At 39.3% G+C, this 17,106-nt stretch overlaps 1 protein-coding gene across 3 annotated transcripts in view; it reads right to left on the minus strand.

The window, feature by feature from the left end:
• Window positions 1–17,106, minus strand: part of RARS2 (arginyl-tRNA synthetase 2, mitochondrial) — a 65,231-nt gene that overhangs the window by 21,458 nt on the left and 26,667 nt on the right. For all 3 annotated transcript variants that reach the window (XM_040983748.1, XM_040983749.1, XM_040983750.1), the window contains 3 exons: window positions 14,532–14,587; window positions 9,643–9,726; window positions 5,256–5,332 (listed from right to left, as the gene is read on the minus strand). In XM_040983748.1, coding sequence (XP_040839682.1) covers window positions 5,256–5,332; window positions 9,643–9,726; window positions 14,532–14,587 — 217 coding nt within the window. The remainder of the gene's footprint in view (window positions 1–5,255; window positions 5,333–9,642; window positions 9,727–14,531; window positions 14,588–17,106) is intronic.

Raw genomic sequence — 17,106 nt, forward strand, 5'->3', positions numbered from 1 at the left:
TTTGTTTTTGTTAACTATATCCACTGACAAGCAGCTTTGGGGAGATTAATACTCAAGAGAACAAACTTCTAGCATAGAGGAAAAGAGAATTGCTTAAGATGAAAAAGAATGAGGAAATGTGCACAGACATGGCAGAAGCTGATGGCCCTGTGGGTGGTGGCAGGTCCTCCAAGTGAAGTGGTTCATTGCGTGGCTACAGAGCAATGCTGGTCTCTGGCCTGCAGAATAAGACTAGAGGTAGGCCCTCCCAGGCCCAGGCAGCTGTGTGCCACTAAGGCAGCCTGTGGGCAGATACACTAAGCATATCAGAGATGAATATGAACTGAAGACAACAGGAGCCCTCTATGATCATCCTAGGGTGCACAGGAAAGCTGGGAATTTGGTGTAGTTCAGTACTGAGACCACCCTAGCTTGCTGAAACCTTGGCTGCATCTTTAAGTGGTTGGCACAAGAATTGCCCATCCATTTCCTAACTGGTTAACAGATCACCAATGGGGAAGAACCTTTTACTTGTAGATGCCAGTCCAGCAAGGAGAGGTCAGGGAAGGCTTAAAATGCCAAGAGTCTTCCTCAAACCTTTGGTATCTCCCCCTCTCTTCTTTCAAGAGGCGCCCCATCTCCTGGTCCTCACCTGGGAGCTGCTTTCTCCCTCCCTCTTCCTTCCACATTCATCTGGTCTTTTCTCAAATAAAATTTCTCTGTCTGCAACCGATTCCCAGCTTTTTGTTTTTATATTAAGCTGAGGAAAGAACCCACCAAGCTTTTCTGGTAACAAGAAGGGGAATCCCTAACAACGGTTTAAGACAACTTTCATCACTCTCAAAAGTGACTCCCAGGTACACTTACCATGAACCTTTTCCCCTCAAGAAGTATATGCTTAATGAGTCTTGTAACATAACCTTCCATATAAATGCTATTAAGGAACACAATTTATGCCAACCATAACAACAATCAGTGAAAAAGAATTTAAAAAGAAAAGAAAAATGGAAATGTGAATTAATCAGTGAAGAACTCTTGAGTACAATCTTTTATAAAAATTTCAAACTGCACGAATTATCCTACATCTGACTACTACTGATTTTGTTTTACATTATTTTTGTTCTAAACCTAAGTTTGAGAATTAATTTGATAATCTAGTTAAGAAAAACAAGTGGTCCTTGAAAAATAGACGCTACTTTTCATGTTTTTAAAAATGAGAGCAAGTAAGCAGTACCACTCATCAAACTGATGCTTGGCCTTGACCAACTTTTTTTAAATATAATTTTAAAAACTGTGATCTCAAGGTCACATTTGCTTTATAATATTGCCCAATGTTACATTATTTCCCAGTGTCCTATTTCTCCTTTATTAAATGCCCACCACTGTGATTGCTTTAAGTGCTTTTAGAAAAGCAGAGTAGACATAAAGAAAAAATGAACATAACCTGGGTCAGCTTGATCCTAAGAAAAAATTTACAACACGTGTATTAAAATATTACTCTGCTAGGATATATGGTTAAAGTAATACTTTACTGGCACAATATGTAACTCTTCTGTTTACATATATTTCAAGGTACTTGTTATATACTTATTAAGGTCTGTTCAAGTAGGTTAAGCCTAGGGGGAAGTCTGAGTATTTAAAAAAATTATTTAAAAAGGAGGCAGGCATTTGGCCTAGTGGTTAAAGACACTGGCCAGGATGTCCCTGTCCCATGTCAGAAAGCCCGGGTTCAGTCCCAGGCACTTCTGGATCCCAGCTTTCTGCTAACGTGGACCCTGGGAGGCAGCAGTGATGTCACAAGGCGTGGGTTCCTGCCACTCACAAGGGAAACCTGCACTGAATTCCTCACTCACTCACAGCTTCTGACTTCATACAGCATCTTTGTCGGCATCTGGGGAGTAAGCTTAAGAATAGGAGTTGTCTTTATATTTCAATCTCAATGGCAAATAAAAAAAATGTATTAAAACAGATAAAATGAATGACATTTCCCCAAACTCATACTTGTTACTTTTAGAAACTACTTTTTAGGGAGAGCACTGTTTTGTACCTGAAGCTGCAGGCTGAGGTATCAGCAATCCATACTGCAGTGCTCACTCAAGTACCAACTCCTCTGCCCCAGTTTCCTGCTAAGGCACTTGTATTGCAGCAGATGACAGCCCAAGAACATGGTCCTTGCCATCCATGCAGAACATCTGAATGAAATTGCTGGCTTTGACTTTGGCCTGGCCCAGCCTGGCTGTTCATGGCATCTGGGCAAGGGAAGATCTCTCTCCTTATTTCTCCTTCTATCCCTCTGTCACTCTTACCTTTCAAATGAGTGAATAAATGTTTCTTCAAAAATTGATACAATTGGAACAACCTTTTGAAAAGTATTCCAGAGTAATAAAAGTATGTTACTTATTCATCAGTCAAGTGAGAGAGCAGGAAGAATCTACTACAAAATGGTTTCCCTAGTAGAAACAAATAAACAAATTAAAACAGTTAAAGAAAAAAATTCAAATACTGATTACTATAAACATAAGACCTAACTTCCTGTACAACACAGCTTGCTACAATAAAAGAAGGGTTATAGGTTCAGAGAAAAGCCAGTAGCAAAGCATCTATACCAACATGAAAATGCAGCAGAAAGATGACTGGGTGTTACATATTTACATCAGAGAAGATAATTGTAACTACCACACAATATCATTTCTAACCCAGCTGGGGAACACACTGGGGATATTAACCATGATATAACTTAGAAGGAGCCAGACCACAAAGTCTGCTACGAGATGGCCCAGGCCAAATTAAAGCCAGAATATTCAAACTGCCAAAACCAAACTACTGCATTGCTGATACTACACTATGGGAAGAGGTGACACAAGAAAGGAAAACACTGTGCAGAATTACAACCAACGGACATTCATGGCTCAAGAAACATTTGTAATGTCAACGATAGGTTCAGCTCAGTGCACACAGCATTCAGGAGCCAGACAACCTATGTCTGAATCTGGAGTCTGGCCCTTAGGTTCATCCTAGTTAATCTTACAAATGGTAATTAGCACTTCTGATACTAGTTAGTACTTCTGTGGGCTGACAACAGTTTTTACATTCCACAGTTTAATAAAGATGGAGAATAGAACAAAAGGAGCTGTAAGATCAAACTCATTCAAACATTGATTGCAAGGTTCTGTGTTTACAACTGGAGATGGAAGATGGTAAAGACACGGTGGATCCTCTCAAGAAGCTTATAACCTGACAGAGAAAACACGGGTTTCATCAAAGCTTTGAGAAATATATTTTCACAAAAAATAAAAGGTACATATAAATTGCTCTAGAATTTTACTTCTCATCCGTTAATGCTAACATTATTTAATACTACACTGGGAGCAATCAGGCTTAGAATCAACATCCCTCATTTTCTCTATGCCTACTGTGGTTATCTGAAATGATATTGAGAGTACTTCTCATCATCAACTAGCCTGTCTCAGACACCGCAGGACATCAAGGAGGTCACTCAGCTGGCTAGCATCTCACGTCAGCTCCTTACGAGCCTTTCAGACTTGTTCTTAGAAATGAAATAGTTTGCTTTGCTAACATTTGCTCTTGAGATACACACACAAAGAGGAACATATTTCTCATTTACAGTAAAAGTGGTAAACCATTTTGGATCTGCAAAAATTAGTATAAAGACACAATAACATGCCCTACAAGTCAGGAAAGGAGGAAGACAGCAAATAAATGCCCTTATGATTTTTCTGTCTCCTAAAAACAAGCAGCACGGTGGGTATCTTACTTGCCTCCTACTATCTATAAATGCTACTTACCATGTGAGTCATAAGGCAAGCGAGCACTAAAGAAAAGAAGAAAAAAGACAAGACAAGAAGAAAAGAAAACACTGTAGTTCCTACAACAGCCTTTGCCTGTATTCCTTTTCCATGTGTATTCATCGGTCAACACCTACTAAAATGGGAGAGTTCTACTATTTTTAAGAATCTCAAACAGCAAATGTAAGCTTAGGTTTCTGTGGCATTTGAAGATGGATTTTAACATTAGAGGAAATACACATCGACTATCTCAAGGATTAAATAAATACTTATGAGGCAGGGTAAGAGAAAGCTAAATCATGTATTGAGATACACTCTAAATCATGTCACAAGTTCTCCAAGCAGGTGTTTGTGTTTTCTGTGCTATGATTGTCTCTGTGAGGCCTGGATCTGATTTAAAAAAAAAAAAGTTTTGCTACGTCTGTGGCAAAATAAAAGTGTAAAACCGTAGTAAGAAAAATCCCAGGCCCCATGATAGCATTTTTATTTATAGACAACCACAAAGCTATTGATGTTTAAATCTTTGCCTATCAATAAAATTCTAAATGGAAAGAGAGAGGAAATCTTTTGGTTAACATAAATCAAACTACAGGCACTTATAATGCAGTGCAGCCATGGACTCATAAGGTAGTGAAAAGCTTTGAAAGGTCTTTAAGAACTACAACGTGGTCTTGTTCAATTCTATTGCAAAGCCAGCTCTGGAGAATCATGTAATTACAAGCAACACTAAGACATGGTCTCTGTGGCTTTGGGTGCAGAAATAAAGCATCAAGTTCTTCTTCCCATACATGGGCAGAACCGCTTGACTCTGAGCCTTGGTATATCACCAACATGGTTGACACTGTTCCTGCTTCCTTTTAATGTGCCAAAATCTGCAGAGATGACAACTGGGACAATTAAAAAAGAACACATGCCTTGAAATTACTTGGACAGAAAGAGCTTCATTAATGAACTCTGGAAAGGATGGAAGACAGAAAAACATGGTATTCATGAGACTATATAAAGAATAGCAAGGAGCTCACATTTGGCAAGACGCAGAAAAAATAGCTGAAAAACAGAAATGAACCCTACACTAAAATAAATAAATAAAAGTAAAAAACAGTTTATACTCATTTTTTCAAGTCTAAATGAATTACAGGTATCATCAAATAGAGCTGCAATACTTACCATCTCACAGGAAATTAAGAAGCTTCTTTTTCTGGTAAATCTGTTACTAAGGTTTATTCAAAGGTTCTATACCTGAAGAAATACTGCCCAAATCTTCCAGAACAGTAGGAAAAGAAACACACACATTTGGAAATGAAAAGAACTCATGAGCAAAAGGAAGGCAACATTTTCAATTCAGTTGCTTTCTCATTTTAGGGAACATATCTTTCAAGTCTCTGAGATTAACAATGTGTTACCAAGCTACATATATATTACTCTGCAAAACCTCTGAGGAATTTTCTAATACTATTACTACAAACTTACTTCAAACAGGTGCTGTAAAGGATTGGACTGGAGTTTTTCTTCATAGCCAAACAGTTGGAATCCAGTTCCCAGAAGACCTATCATGATAATCCAAAAGTGAAATAATAAAATGGAAAGCATAATAGTCATGGGAAAGAATAGGTATAGTTCTTTAAAAATAAAATCAGTCTATCATATAAGTATGGATCCTAGGAAAGCAAAACACATGCTTTCCTCTGCTACTTGGTGGCCGACACAAGTCAAACTCAATATATTTAAGCACAAACTCAAAACAGCATATTGACTATATCATTAAAATTAAGTTCACAGAAAACAAAAGACTGTCAGCTCATCTAAGGCAGGGTTTTGGACTAACTCACCTTTGCACCAACATCTTACTAGCAGACATTAATAAACATCTACTGAGCAACTACTCTTTGGAAGGACAACATGATGCTGGGTATTAGATACTCAAAATGTGTGAAAAGAAACTGATGTAAAGTGATTTAAAGCTTTTGTTTTAGATATATTTTTAAAAAGGTTTACTTACAAAATGCAGGGAAGTAGACACACACACACACACACACAAATTTCTCATCTGGTGATTCATTCCCAAACAGTCCCAAACAAGAACAGGAGACAGAATTTCAATCAGGTTTTCTACCCAAGTGACAGGAACTCAACTGCCAGAGCCACCACTTACTGCCTACCAGAGGCACATAAGCAGGAAACTGGAACTAGAAACACAGCCTAGACTAGAATTTAGAGCATTTACGTGGGTAAAATTCTTATTCCTAAACTTTATAACACTGTAGGTATTAACATAAAACAAAGGTAGAGACGGGCTTGGTGTTGTATTAGCTACTAAACTAGTAACTGAAATAAAACAAAAAAGATAAGCCTTGAAATGTTCCTGATTACAGGTCATATACAAGGTAATCAAGCAACAAAATTATTCAGCAACTGCTTTTTTTCCCCAGACTTTGATGATAAACTCAGCATTTAGGGACAGGTTACTTAGAAGCTTTAAACAAAATGCAGACTGAGGAGCCTGCGTTACGATACACATTATGCTGCCACCTACATCAGCATCCCACACGGGCATAGGTTGCACTCCTGGCCGGTCCACTTCTAATAGTGACGTGCCTGGTAAAGCAGCGCCAGAGGGACCACGTGCTCGGGCTCTGTCCCCTGGATGGGATTCCAGGTTCTTGGGTTGGCCTGGCCCAGTCTAGGATATTGCAGCCCCCTGGGGACTAATTCAGCAGTAGATACAAAATCTCTGTGTCACTCCTTCTCCAATTCTGCCTTTGAATGAACATATATATGTATAAAAAAACCACTAATCAAGGTTTGTAAACCAGGATATTTATATTCCAGAGATACATTTACCCAAAGATTATCTTTTTTTTTTTAAAGATTTACTTTTATTATTTTTATTGGAAAGGCAGATATACAGAGAGGAGAAACAGAGAGGAAGATCTTCCATCCGATGATTCACTCCCCAAGTGACCACAATGGCAGATGCAATGCCGATCTAAAGCCAGGAGCCTCTTCCGGGTCTCCCACGACTGCTTTCCCAGGTCACAAGCAGGGAGCTGGGTGGGAAATGGAGCTGCAGGGATTAGAACCGGTGCCCATATGGGATCCCGGGCGTGCAAGGCGAGGACCTTTAACCACTGCGCCACCACGCCGGGCCCTCAAAGATTATCTTAACCTCAGTTTCAAAGGATATATGCAGCCTGGCTGGGTAAAAGGCAAAATATTTTATTACTATAAAAACTAATCTGTTTTTACAACTATATAAAAGACCAGGCTTGAGACCTAACAGACTTCCTGAAGTATATTCTCTATATGAAGCACAGCAGAAAGTAGAATCCTACTGAATGTAAAGATTCTGAGGTTTAGAGAAGAATGAGATGGCTGCCTGAAGCTTCAGCTGCCCTCCTGGAAGAGCAAGTGTGATTATGATTCAGTGTCTTGAGAAAGTGTGGAAAGATGTTCAACATATTCTTAAAAAAAAAAAGGAAGAAAATTTAAAAGAAAGAAATGACAAATATAAAAATTCTTCCACTTAGCATCAATTTAATACATTTTCAAAATTGCATTCTGTGCTTAGGAACTGCCTGCCAAGTTTCAAATGGGACAGTTGACACAGTAATATTGTAATTCTTCAACAATGAGTTACAATAGAAATGTTGACAGATCATTAACCAGAGTAGTTCTTTAGAGAAAACCCACTATAATAAATCTTGCAGCTAAAATTTAATGAATACCATAATCACATATTCACTAATGTCTGTGAAATGTCTGAGTCAGTCAAACTAATATAAAGTAGATGCCATCAATTAAGTCAGACTGTTGCCTCAAGCTTAACTTTCTCACTACCAGCTGTTATGAGCTGCAGGTGGGTTTTCAAAACGCAGGGCGTTTTGAAAGCTCATGATTCCTCAACAGGGAACAGTAACTGACCGCTAACATGGCTCGAGTTCTGTCCTTTCTAGAGTCTGGAAAATATATTTTTATTAACTAAAGAATATTAGTCATAAAGGTTGTAATAAATTTCCTACGGGTAGAAAATTCCTTCAAATGAATCAGCTTTACATTGAAAACTGCAATTTCATTTCATTGGATATGGAACCTTAATGCATTTGATAGAAGCTTCAAAATATTATTCAGCCTTTCTTTTGGATTAGTACTCTGAAACTGAATGTCTGTGGCCTGCCAAGCATCGTGAATTAAATAATTAATACACAGGAAATGCTTTACAGGACTGACTCTGGGGCCGACTCTGAAAATACATAGTATTCTGAGAGACCTTTAGTAGTTTGAATACACAAGCTTACACAGCAGCACTTCTTGACCACAGCAACTTCACTGATCTTGTCCTCTCATACTATGGTCATCAATTTATAAGATCAAGGAATGGTTTTGAGGAATGCATGACATTAAAGACAATTCGTGGCATTCAAACGTTAGGGCCTAACTCTTCTCTTACTTTTGACTCTCCCTCTCATCCCTGGCTCTTACTATATAGTTAAAGGGGGAACTGAAGTATTGTACAGTTTTCGTTGGCCCATGGTAGGCTAACAGACCCTGCCTCATGCAGAAGGACTTGGATAAACTGGACTTCACTGGATTTAAGAAAGCAGGGCTGGGGCCAGTGTTGTGACATAGCAGGTTAAGGTGCTACCTACAACGCCAGCATCCCATATGGGTGCCAGTTTCAATCCATCCAGCTCTTGTTTTTCAATTCAGCTCCCTGCTAGTTTGCCTGTGAACACACAGGAGATGGCCCAGTACCTGCATCCTTGTCATCCACATGGGGGATCCAACTGGAAATACTGGCTCCTGGCTTCAGGCTAGCCCTACCAGGCCATTTGAAGAGTGAACCATATTATAAGGAAAAGTATAGACAGGGGCTAGTACAGTGGCTCAACAAGCTACTTTTCTACCTGTTAATCACCAGCATCCCATATGGGTGCCAATTCATGTACCAGCTGCTCTACTTTCCACTCAACTCCCTGCTTGTGGTCTGGGAAAACAGCAAAAAATGGCTGAAGTCCTTGGTACCCTGCACTCATGTAGGAGACTTGAAAGAAGCTCCTGGCTCCTGACTTTGGATCAGCTCAGTTCTGGCCATTGCGGCTACTTGGGGAGTGAACTAGCCAATGAAGATCTTTCTCTCTCTTGCCTTTTCTCTATAAATCTGTCGTTCCAATAAAAATAAATCAATATTTTTAAAAAATAGTATAGATAGGGCCCAGTGGCATGGCCTAGTGGCTAAAGTCCTCGCCTTGAGTACCCCGAGATCCCATATGGGTGCCAGTTCTAATCCCGCAGCCCCGCTTCCCATCCAGCTCCCTGCTTGTGACCTGGGAAAGCAGTCGAGGATGGCCCAAAGCCTTGGGACCCTGCACCCGCGTGGGATACCCGGAAGAAGTTCCTGGCTCCTGGCTTCGGATCGGCATTGCATCTGCCATTGTGGTCACTTGGGGAGTGAATCATCGGATGGAAGATCTTCCTGTCTGTCTCTCCTCTCTGTATATCCGCCTTTCCAATGAATAAATAAATTTTTAAAAAAAAATAGTATAGATATCTAGACCTTCTTCTTCCCTGAATACTCACTTCTATACCTCATACATGTAAGTTAATTTTATTAACAACAGAAAATTACCTGATTCAATCAGGTCTTACTCTGAATGTGTGGTATTTCCTTCCCTGAAACTTACTTATCTGGTAATTACCTCCAATGAATTAAAAGATGATGTAAAAAGAGTCACTAGGAAAAAACAGGCAGGATGCAGTATTTCAATAAGAGTCTCTCATCTCGATAATCAAGTGGCAAGATACTTAAACATGGCGAACATTAGAATGAAATGAAACAAAAATCTCCAAATGTACTCACCAAACTGCATGCCCCAATCTCCAAGGTAATTTATCCTGGTTACTTGATGTCCTAAAGCTTCTTTGATATTTGCTATAAAATTACCTAATAATCAACAAAATACAATTTCTTACTCCTCTTGTCCACTTTGGCTTAAGAATCATAAATTTCTCAACTACAAATGAATCATATAAAAAATTCTTCCTGCAAAATTGATCAATTCAATGTTTTGTTTAACCAAACACTTTCACTTATATTCTAGAGGGAATGAGACTACTTTTGAGCAATAATCCCAAAGAAACTCATATTTTTCACAATAGAATTTTCTATCAACATTATTAATGGAAGTTGGGAACAGAATAATTATTATTCCTAGTCAACTCCAAGGACAGAATTTAACAGATTTTTAGTAATTAACTGTATGTATATAATTTATATTTCTAATTTGGCTATACCCCAAGAAGCCATTGCAATGTTTTATTCATTTACTTTTGCTTTGATGACTAGTTCACTCTACAGCAATTGCAAAGACCAGTTTCCACATGCTTCTCCTAACAGCACCCACTGGTTGGAGTGCTTTACTTTCCAGTAGTGCTGACACTGGTTTGCTATTCAACAATTATACCACATTCCAATTAGTGTACTTTCAGAAACTGAAGAGGTTGGGAATCCAAAAATTGTAATTCCCACGGACTCTGTGGTCAGGGCTCCAGAAGTCACCTAGGTTTGGGCAGTCAGGCATACTTTGTGTGTAAGAGTTGCGGAAGGGGAGCTATTTCTGTTCTGACAGGCACAGTATGGATGCTTTATTTGAGGGCAGGGGATACAACAGAAGCCCTAATGGCCTTCGCTTGGGAATTCAAAGACCTGTACGAAACCTCCTCTTTGACTTACACGGGGTTCTAGAGCATGAGGAGGGATTGCAGACGTACTGGAGCTCCCTAGGCCCCCACCCCAAGTTCTACAGTGCAGTTTGGAAATCACTTTTGCCAATTTAATACAAAGCTTCTTCAGTCCTCTCAACAACTTTGCAAACTATTCAACACCCTGTAATAAATCCCTTCTTGCCTCAATTATGAGTGAATTCAGTTTTGTGCAAAGAAAGCTTCACCAATACAAACAAGTGACTGACAGCTTCCTGAGGTCACACTTACCAGAACTACACAGTCTCAGTGACAGCAAGCACCTCTGGCAACTGGGACTCAGACTGTACTCAGCTCTTCTGAGCATGTTATTTCACAATTGCACCCAGGTTTTGGAATTAAGACTGTTGCTGTAATACTTATTCAGTAATACTACTGAAATACTTAACTCAGTCTTTGGAAAGTTAATATTAAGAACTGAATTTCATCCATAAACCAGAATAATGTTTATCAAACATATCTGTTATGTAACTAAATTGGATAGCACAGGAAAACAAATATATCTTCCTGGTCTAAATACTTTCCATCAAAACAACTTTAATCTTGCTATACTCATGTACTGATAACAATTCTACTGATTTTGCCTGGTGGCATGGCCTAGCAGCTAAAGTCCTCACCTTGAACGCCCCGGGATCCCATATGGGTGCCAGTTCTAATCCCGGCAGCTCCACTTCCCATCCAGCTCCCTGCCTGTGGCCTGGGAAAGCAGTCGAGGATGGCCCAAAGCCTGCACCCATGTGGGAGACCTAGAAGAAGTTCCTGGCTCCTGGCTTCAGAGTGACATAGCACCGGCCGTTGCAGTCACTTGGGGAGTGAACCATCGGATGGAAGATCTTCCTGTCTGTCTCTCCTCCTCTCTGTATATCTGACTTTCCAATGAATAAATAAATCTTAGAAAAACAATTCTACTGATTTATTCAGGCAGGTTTTCGTTTTTTTTTTTTTTAAACAAAGGCTTACTTATTTATTTGAAAGGCAGAGTTAGAGAGATGAGACAATTCATCATGCTAAGGGAAATGAGTCAATCCCAAAAGGTCAGATACCACATATTTGCCTTAATTTAAGTTGAAATGCTGTCAATTTGTAAAAGGATACCTGTGAAATGTAGTATTACACTGTTAATTAACCCCATAATGTTGGAAACGGTTGTTGATGTTATGTTATGGCATTTAATTGGTCGGAACGACAATCTGCCAGCTATGTCTCCAGACCAGAGTTAGTCTCCTCAAGAAACTGTTGAATTCAGCTGGCCAACAAGATACTGGACACTATGCAAGGCACATGCTTGCATTGAAAGAAATAAGACTAGATTTATCTGTAATACTGCAATAAGGTGGAGCAATCCACCACGGGGGGAGGGGAAGGGGAGGGGAAGGGGGAACATCAGAGCCTCTGAAACGCTGTTATAAAATTAAATGCAATTAAAAAAAAAAAAAAAGAGAGAGAGATGAGACAATAGATCTTCCCTCCACTGGTTCACTCCCCAAATGGCTTCCACAGCCAGGGCTAGGCTACCAAAGCTAGGAACAGAAGCTGCTTCTGTGTTTCCTATGTGGGTGCAGGGTTCCAAGCACTGGACCATCTTCCTCTGGTATCTCAGGCACATTAGCAGAGAACTAGATCAGAAGTGGAGCAGCTGGGACATGAACTGGTCCCAACATGGGATGCCAGCATATTGGGCAGCAGCTTTATTCACTATGCAGCAATGCCAATAAGTACTTTTAATATAGTATATTTCTCATACTGTTCCTTTTTATTTCATCAAGGAAAATCTGTTGTCATTTTTTTCTTAAAATGTTGCTCAGTTACTTTATAATAATGAAAGTTGATCCATTTTAATAATAAATTATGCTATTAGTACTAATTTCTCCTACTGAAAAAATTTAAGTAAAATGTTACAAAGGAGATTCAAAATGTTTGGTTAAAATAGAATTTCAAATAAGTCCAGGGGTTGCTGTTGGGTATATCCTTGAGTACCAGCTCCTGATCCAGCTCCTGACTCCAGCTTTCTGCTGGGAGGCAGCTGTGACGGCTGACATGACTGAGTTACTGCCACACCTGTGGGGAACCTGCACTGACTTCATTCTGGGCTCCTAGCTTGGCCTCAGCCCAGCCTTGCCTGTTGGGAGCACTTGTGGACTTAACCAACTGATGGATGCTATCTTTCTCTATCTTTTCCTCATTACTTCCAAATATATAAGTAATACTGACTTTTCAAAAATCACATAAATTTATAACAAAAAATTTTCTAACTCATGTATACAAAGAATCATCAAAAAGTTAATGAAGGGGAGGAGTCTGATACAGCTGTACAGATGCTGGCTGTGGTGCCTCCATCCTGAGTTGGAAGGCCTAGATTCGAATCTCAGTTTTACTCCTGATTTGAGCTCATTGCTAATGCGCAGCTGGGAGTCAGCAGGTAGTTGGGTCTCTGTTATCCACAATGGAGATCTGGAGTAAGCTTTGAGTTCTAAGAATTCACAGGTTGAGCCAGAAAACAGGAATTGTCTGCCTGTGTCTCTCTAACTCTCTGCCTTGCAAATAAAATTTAAAAATGTAAATGCTATTAAAGGTTGATAGAAAATGTGTATTATGAGAAACTACTCATGGATTTCCATTTTTCTCACTCAAAGTAAACTTACCTTTTACTGTCAATTTCTACAAGCTTTTTTGAGCAACATAATAAGAAATATTCAAGTACAAGTTAAATGACTTTTTCTTAAGCATACCACATAGGTTTCAACACGGCAAGGAAGATTAGATGAGATAAACTCCAAATCCCTTCCAATTCTAATTTCGGGTTTTAAATTGGGCTGCTCCATAATGTCATATTTTAAAGAAATGAAAAAAAAAAAAAAACAAACAAGAATTTTTTACCACACTGCAGCCATGAAGTACTACAATAATCTCACTTTATTGGAAGACTCATGTTTTCCTGTCCTGAACGTTTCAGTTATGCTCAGATGACACAGACTGAATTTCTTTTCTAAAATATAATTCACTATTTAAAAAAGTTTAGAGGGTTACTATTATCCTCATGTAACTATATGCATATATATATTTTAAAAGTTAAAACTGGGTCCAGCGCAGTAGCCTAGAGGCTAAAGTCCGTGCCTTGCATGTGTGCAGGATAACATATGTGTACTGGCTCAAGTCTTTCTTTTTTTTTTAAAAAAGATTTATTTATTTTTATTACAAAGTCAGATACACAGAGAGGAGGAGAGATAGAGAGGAAGATCTTCCGTTTGATGATTCACTCCCCAAGTGAGCGCAACGGCTGATGCTATGCCGATCCAAAGCCAGGAGCCAGGAACTTCTTCTGGGTCTCCCACACGGGTGCAGGGTCCCAAGGCTTTGGGCCATCCTCGACTGCTTTCCCAGGCCACAAGCAGGGAGCTGGATGGCAAGTGGAGCTGCCGGGATTAGAACCAGAACCCATACGGGATCCCCGACGTGTTCAAGGCAAGGACTTTAGGTGCTAGGTCATGCCACTGGGCCTTGCTCCATTTTCCTTTCAGCTCCCTGCTTGTGGCCTGGAGAAGCAGTAGAGGGCAGTCCAAACCCTTGGGACCCTGCACCCATGTGGGAGACTTGGAAGAAGCTCTTGGTTCGTGGCTTTGGATCAGCTCAGCTCTAGCTATTGCAGCCACTTGGGGAGTGAATCAGCAGATGGAAGATCTTTCTGTCTCTCCTTCTTTCTGTAAATCTGACTTTCCAATAAAAATAAATAAATCTTTTAAAGTTAAAATCATCACATACATACATTTAAAATTGGGTTATGAATTACTTTCATGTTTGAGGTTAATTTCATTTTTCAGTTTCTAAAAATTTTTCCATTCATGTAACATTTAATTATCATTAATCCCATAGCAACATAAACATTTTTATTTTTCTATCCTTGTTATCTAAGCATAAGACATTAACTTACATTATCAAATACTTCCCCAAAGACCTGTTCAGCATTTTTTGACAAAACTAAACACTTACCTATAATAGTGGAACGCAAATGTCCAACGTGAAACTTTTTGGCAACATTGGGTGAACTGTAAAAATTTACAAAAGTTAGCCTTTATTCTTAGGATAAGAGAAGAATAAACTAGGTCATGCCTCCATAGTTTGAAATAATTGAGGATAGGCCTTTTGGTATTTAGGGTAAGCTTTTGTTTAAAATGAGAAAGCCAGAGCAAAAATAAATCAGATTCTGAAAGAATCATCTTAATGAAAATGATCTTGTGATTCAGAAAGGGGAACACTTATGAAGCAGACACATTTAACAAAAAAACAATGTTGAAATTCAGAGATTTTTTTTTTGACAAAACAACACAGATTATTGGCAATTTTTAGTACAACAGCTGTCAAAACCTTTAACCCCTTAAAAATTATTGAAGACGCCAAGGAAATTGTTTATTTGGGTAAGCTCTGCAAATATTTATCAAAAATAAAAATGCAAAAATGTTATACACAAAACATTCCAGAATAATCAGAAATGTTTCCCTACTCCAGATTCTCAATCACTACATTTATGACTCCTGTCTGTAAGAAGTTACATTCATTTAACTATAACACTTACTACCCAATAATGTCACACTCTTTATATGCATTACTTCATTTAGTACTCATTACTGTTCTGCTTTAAGTATGTTTGAGAATATAAGTTTTTCAGCATTAAAAATAGTTTTTTGAATTTTGGTCTGTTACCAAAGTCTTTTATGTACTTCTTAAACAGATTATTATCATTTGGGGCTGGTGCTGTGGTGCAGTGTGTTAAGCAGCCACTGCAATCCTGGCATTCTATATGATCACTGCATCAAATTCTGTTTGCTCCACTTCTGATCTGGCTTCCTGCAAAGGTGCCTGTCTGGGAAAGGCAGTGGAAGATGATCCAAGTGCTAGGGTTCATTCCCACTCGTATCAAAGACCAGGATGGATCCCCAGGTTCCTGCTTTTGGCCTCGCCTGATCCTACCCATCTATTGGGAAAGTGAACCTATGAATATATGTGCACATTATGAAATTACAAAACTGAGAAGAGGTTCATTTAATTATTATGTAGAAAGACAAAAACAAGGTTTAAAAAAAAACCTTCAATTTCCAAACAAAAGGAAATAATAACGATTGGATTCGCCTTTATGCTTTACATACACACACACACACACCCAGAAACAGAAGAAATGCTGGTTTTCTGAAGTTACACAACAGACAGGAAAGGTCTGTAATTGTGACAGAATGAGAACAAATAGGTAAGCCCTTGTATTGTATCACTTTACTGCCTCCCCAGTAAATTTATGGGATGAAGCTAAAGCAGAAAAATCTATAGCATGAAACATTTATATCAAAAAAGAGGGGCCAACATTGCAGTGTACCAGTTTAAACATCCACCTGAGACACCTGTATCCTACATGAGCATCAAGTTTGAGCTCTGGATGCTTGAGGCCCAGTTGCTCCACTTTCAACCGAGATCCCTGCTAACATACCCAGGAAGGCAACACAAGATGGCCCAAGCACTTGGGTCCCTGATATTCACATGGGATATTCAAATGATGTTCCTGACTCCTGGCTTTGGCCTGGTCCAGCCATGGCTTCACTTAGGGACTAAACAAGTAGATGGAAGAGTTCTGTTCTCTGTAAATATGCCTTTCAAAATAATAAGCAAACAAAACATTTTAAAAAAAGAAGAAATTTTCCAAATCAATAAGCTTCTCATTTAGGATACTAGAAAAGGTGAAACAAACTAAATTCAAAGTAAACAGAATAAAAGGGGGCAGTGCAATGGTTCAATGGCTAAATAACTTGCCTTGCACACACCAGGATCCCATTAGGGCACCAGTTCGTATACCAGCTGTTCCAGTTCCCTGGGAACGTAGTACAGGAGGGTTTGTAGCCTGGGAAGGTAGCAGAAGATGGCCCAAAGCCTTGGGACCCTGCATACATTTGGGAAAACCCGAGGAGGCTCCTGGCTCCTGATTGACTCAGCTCTACCTGTGTGGCCACATTGGTGAGTGAACCAGTAGATGGAAGATCTTTCTCTGTTTCTATTTCTCTATATAAATGTCACTTTCCAATAAAAATAAATAAATCTTAAAAAAAAAAAAAAAAGGAAAGGAAAAAGGCAAAAAACAAAAAAAAATTGGACCTGACACGACAGCATTGTGACTACTTACCTTGCATCTGCCAGGATCCTATATGGATGTCAGTATCCCGGCAGCCCTGCTTCCCAACCAGCTCCCTACTTGTGGCCTGGGAAAGCAGTGGAAGATGACCCAAAGCCTTGGGACTCTGCACCCACGTGAGAGATGCAGAAGCAGCTTTTGTCTCCTGGCTTTGGGTTTGCTCACTTCAAGCCGTTGTAGCCACTTGGAGAGTGAACCAGCACATGGAAGATCTTCCTCTCTGTATCCCCTTCTTTCCAATTAAAAAAAAAAAAATCTGCTGTTTCCCTCACCCTGCAAAGGCTTGCCCACATCTGTTCTTTTGAGAACACCTTACTTGCGAACAGCAGTGGAGAAGGAAGAACCTTCTGGAAGATGAGGAAAGGCCACTGCTGCAGACTGTTCTACAGATTC

The sequence above is a fragment of the Ochotona curzoniae genome, unplaced genomic scaffold (genome assembly GCF_017591425.1).
Source record: "Ochotona curzoniae isolate NIBS_2020 unplaced genomic scaffold, NIBS_Ocur_1.0 contig_3819, whole genome shotgun sequence".
Taxonomy (NCBI): Eukaryota; Metazoa; Chordata; class Mammalia; order Lagomorpha; family Ochotonidae; genus Ochotona; species Ochotona curzoniae.